At 32.8% G+C, this 4,963-nt stretch overlaps 1 protein-coding gene across 3 annotated transcripts in view; it reads right to left on the bottom strand.

Moving 5' to 3' along the window:
• Positions 1 to 1,388: 1,388 nt before the first annotated feature.
• The window catches only part of LOC108970885, a 6,879-nt gene continuing 3,304 nt past the window's right edge, over positions 1,389 to 4,963 (bottom strand). Inside the window, exons 1-3 of one of the 3 annotated variants that reach the window (XM_018936578.1) lie at positions 4,654 to 4,722; positions 4,373 to 4,590; positions 1,389 to 2,091 (exon numbers count right to left, since the gene is read on the bottom strand). In XM_018936578.1, the coding sequence (XP_018792123.1) occupies positions 1,425 to 2,091; positions 4,373 to 4,446 (741 nt within the window). In that variant the 5' untranslated portion in view covers positions 4,447 to 4,590; positions 4,654 to 4,722 and the 3' untranslated portion in view covers positions 1,389 to 1,424. Of the gene's footprint in view, positions 2,092 to 4,372; positions 4,723 to 4,963 lie in introns of those variants that run through there. The other 2 variants (XM_018936577.1, XM_018936576.1) reach the window with 2 other exon arrangements.

Here is a 4,963-nt window from a genome sequence, read left to right as displayed (position 1 = left end):
AATCTTATAAAATGTTCGACATCGAACCTGCACCTTCTCTATGTTTTAAGTTCTCTGGTTCACACGCCTGTCCGCAATTGAACCTCCTCTAAATTAAACGTTCTCTGCACACTCATCCAAAACAGTAAATATCCCAAAATTGAAATATCCCTAAATTTTTGATTTCGTGAACCTTCTCTATAAATGTACGTTCTCTGATGATAGCCGATATATGTATGTATGTATTTATTATTGTTGTGATAAGTTCAATTCCTATTACTACTATTAGTATAGTATATTATGTAAAAATCAAATAAAATTATTAAATATTCAAGTCCAGATTGACTGTAAATAGTACTATGCATGCATTCATACAAAATTATACTCATACCATAATAATTTTTACGGCAAAGCGCAAAAGCATACATATTTGCACACATTGCGAAAGCAAAAATTTAAGCGTGAAAATCAGGGATAATGGGATGCCCAACTTATTCCAGTGTGAGAGTCCCTCAAAATAAGATTTTTTTTATAACATTTTCCATTATGGCCAGATCGCACCAAATAAGAATTTTTGGACATTTTAAATTAAAATATCCAACATTTATTACGATTGCAAATTATTATATATTGGACTTTTAATATGGCGAAACTACTTAATTCCTTTTTATGATTTTATGGTATATTGAAACAACTGACTTTCGATATTTCAATACTTAATAAGGTGAATTAAGTCTGTTAGTTCTAAATTATTAAATGTTTTTAATCATTTGTAATAGAAAATTAATTCTATTATGCATCAAATTACAAACCGTTTCATAATATATATTTAAATTTCGCATTTTCTTTGATTTTCATTATTTTAAATTTTTGTTAGCGATCTTGAACGGCGGCAAGAAATTCCTCCGTTCACATATATTTTTGGTATAATTTCAACCTGCCCGTACCAGTCATTCCAATTGCAAAACGTCAAAACCTACTTAATCCAGTCAACTGTCAAAGTTCGGTAGGTTTTGACGTTTAGCAATTGGTCTCTCACTTCCAGTGAGAGAGGAGTTGGGGATCTCATTATCTCTGATGCACGGACTTCAAGCCACACCTCCGTCAGAGATCCCTGCCTACGTACCCGTCGGAGTGGGGAGCGTGAGGTTTTTTCGTTACGGAATTTTTGGATTCGGTTAACTTTAATTAATATCAAAGAAAAAGAGATACTGCATGAATAAAATAAATAAATAATTATAATTGCATTAATCACTAAAACTGTATCTCAATTTTAGGCTCTTATAGAGAATTGTTAATAGAACAAAAACAATATGTGCAACATAATTAGAGTTTGCATAAAAATCATTTCTTTATTATTTCATTTAAAGATAGATACATATTTAATAACAATTATATTAACTTATCATCGTTTATTAAAAAAAAAAACATACATACATATTTTGTTATAATGACATTAGCATATCAACGTCGTTTTTATTACTGATATGGTGTGAAATATCACCATCATCTTTCTGCGCAAAAATACTGTTATGTCTGCAAAATATGTGTTTATAGTTAGCGGATAGCAGAGATTTGGCATATTCAAATAATGCATTGGTATCTTGGTCTACAAATTCATTAAATATTATTCCTCGAGGAGACAGAATTTTCTTATTGCTAAGAAACATATCCTTCATTTTATGTGTTTTAAATTTTACAACTATGTTGACTTTGTTATAATTTTGAGTCCTTAGAAAAAACTTCCGATCAAAAATAAACACTGTTTCAATATCAGAGTGCTCACATGGTACTTTCATAATATTAGCAAACATTAAAATTGTTTCGATGAGAGGAGTTTTAATATCCGATTTAGAAACTCCTTTCATTATTATACCTTTCAATTCAAAGGGCGAACTCAATACTTCACTTATCCTTTGACAACTCAAGTTAGAACTTTTCTCCTCTGCTTGAACATTTTTATTCATTTCCTCCAACTTTAATTCCGCCAGCATAAGTTGAGCTTTTAGTTGTTCTACATCCTCCTCAGTTTTTGGCTTTTCCAAATTTAAATAAATTTTGTGGGATTTTGGATTGAGTTTGCGACATTGAGGACAGGCAAAAGAAGACGTGCTGAAAAATAATAGAAAAGTACAGAAATTTTATAATAATACCAAAATAGCACAGCTGACGATACATAAATGTAAATAATGGTTTATGGTATCAACAAAAAAGCCCAGATGTTAAACAGTTAAGTTAAATATGGAATTAAATATATTTTTGCACTATTTAATACAAAACAACTATGTAGAGCCGGATTAGTGAAGTGCTAGTGGATATAAAAGTTAAAAATATCAATGTGAAATGCATAATAGGAGAGAACGCATTTTAAATAGTTGAATTTTTGAACTTTAGAAGCAAGTAAAACAAAAAAATAAGTCAGTGGCACATTCGTTCGTTGTTCATGGTTGTGTACGGTTGATTTTTTCATGTCGAGCGCACATATACATACTCGCTGCATAACTTCTCGTTACTTGGTGTAATTGGCGCAATTTAACCTAGCTTTGACATTTTGAGCTTCAATTCGTTACACTTTCCACGTGTTTTTTTTATACGTTTAATTATAAAGTTAAACCCACAATTTAATCGGGTAAGAACGTAAATTCTTTCGCAATGCCCCCTGGGGCCAACAAGCTGGGGGATAATAGGTTTGCACTATTATCCCCGGGTCCTGAAAACAAGAGGAAAAAGCCAGAAAATTCAACGCTGGAATTCTTCCCGGAATTACGCCAGAAAACCTATTGCATCCACTTCTTGCTTTGCAGTAAATAAAGGTATTCAGGCCATAAGCAAAGACATTAACAAAATCACATCGCTTMGTGACGGCAGCCTACTTCTTTTGGTCAAAAACCAAAAAATCGCTGACAAATTTTTACAAACCAAACATCTTCCCGGAGCTGGTGCTGTTGATATATCTCTTCACAACTCTCTGAACTCAGTAAAGGGTACAATTTACGCCCCATTTATCTGTCAGCTTGCTGATGAAATAATTAATGGTATAAAAGGTCAAGGAGTATCCGATGTTTATAAATTTACGAAGATAAACAATGGTAATCGCGTACCTACTGGTGCTTTATTATTATCTTTTGATAAATATACTTTACCTAGTCGTATTGAAGTTGCCTGGTGTACCCTCGATATCCGTCCCTACTATCCTAATCCCATACGCTGCAAGAATTGTCAGTTGCTGGGTCATACTGCTAAGCGATGTAACAAGACCCCATCTTGTACTATCTGCAACCTACCCCCAAATCATACAAGTTACAACTTCAAACAATAATTCTTCATCCCCTACCAACATACACTCAATCCATAATGATTGCCCCAAAACCCCTTCTCCCTCCGTTTCTTCTATACAATTCCCCCTCTTCATCCTTCTCACCCCTTTCCACAACTACTTCTCCCACCACTATAACCCGTTCCACAACTTCACCGGTACCCTCTTGCCATCCACAATCACATACCCAAGTATTCGTAGATACATAATTTTTTTTTTTTTTGTTGTTAAATACATTTTATTTGCAATCTATTTTAGTAAATAATAAACAAATTTGATAACAAAACCATAATTTCACTTATATTTTCTCATGAGATCTCATGGGAGATCAAAAATAATATACAATATTACAAAATGTTCTAAATACAAAAGTTTAGGTAAAAAATTTAATTAACATTAGTAACATATGTAATTAAACATTAACTTAATTCCTAAATTTGAGATCTAGAACATGTTGTCTTTCTAATAACATGACTGCCAAAGGATTGTCATGGTAACTTATCCTGTGCAAATATGTTGAACTAAATCTTTTAATTTCATCTTTAACAAAAGGTATATTCAGGTTTGAATGAATACCTTATTGTTGTGATGAACCAAGCTACGTTTGTAATTAATCTTAGAGTTTTCGATTGGTATCTTTGTAGAATTTCAATATTTGAGTTACAAGCAGTGCCCCAAAGTTGCATACTGTATGTCCATATAGGTTTTAGCATAGATTTATATAATAGTAATTTATTTTCAAGATGTAACTGCGATGTATGTCCAAGGAGCCAATAAAGTTGTTTGGTTTTTATTTTTAATTGTTTATTTTTGGCTTGTATGTGCTGTCTCCATGTTAGTCGTTTGTCCAAGTGCATGCATACATACATAATTATATCTTAATTAAAATCCAGTTTACTCCACATTAGTAAAAAACATAATTGTCATTTTCCACCTATTTCATTCAACAATGTAAATATTTCATGTTCTCCTACACTTAAGTTTCTTGGATTAATTCTAGATAGTAAATATGCATTCAAACAACATTGTCAATATATTAGAAATAGAATTACTAAAAACTCAAATATTGTTAAATACCTAGCATGCAAGCGTTCGCTCATTGGCCCATCTTTGCTAATTAATGTTGTCAAGGCACTCATACTCTCCGTCATCAATTACGCTGTTGAAATATATGGGCATCATTCAGTCACCTAAAATTGTTGGCTGCACCGTATCACTCCGCTGTTAGAAGATCGCTTCGAGCATTCCCCACGTCACCAATCAAAAATATATTAGCATAGTCCGGTCTTCCCTCTCTGATAGACAATATGGAAGACACCACATACAAATTATACCCGAAGATCATCATTGGTTCAAACCTTGTGCTTCAAGATGCCTTTTCTTCGTCATCATCACGTATCCGACCTCCAAAAATTGAGTCAGCTATATATAAATGCACCATATTCGCCAAAACAAACAGCTTGCCATTAAAACCTGCTAAACTTCATAAACGTCGTCATCCACAATGGTCGATTCCAAAAAAAACACGTTTATTGATAAACTTAAGGAATGTGATCTACTGAGGAGAATTTAAGCCAACACATTTATTCAACGGACAGCTGATAGCCTCTGAAGCTAGCGCTGCATGTTTTAGGTTGTACATATGTTATTAACATTGTATAAGCTTTT

The sequence above is a fragment of the Bactrocera latifrons genome, unplaced genomic scaffold, assembly GCF_001853355.1.
Source record: "Bactrocera latifrons isolate USDA-ARS-PBARC rearing strain unplaced genomic scaffold, ASM185335v1 scaffold_312, whole genome shotgun sequence".
NCBI lineage: Eukaryota > Metazoa > Arthropoda > Insecta > Diptera > Tephritidae > Bactrocera > Bactrocera latifrons.
Note: the sequence above shows the minus strand (reverse complement) of the source record. Positions and strands in the feature narration are given on the sequence as shown.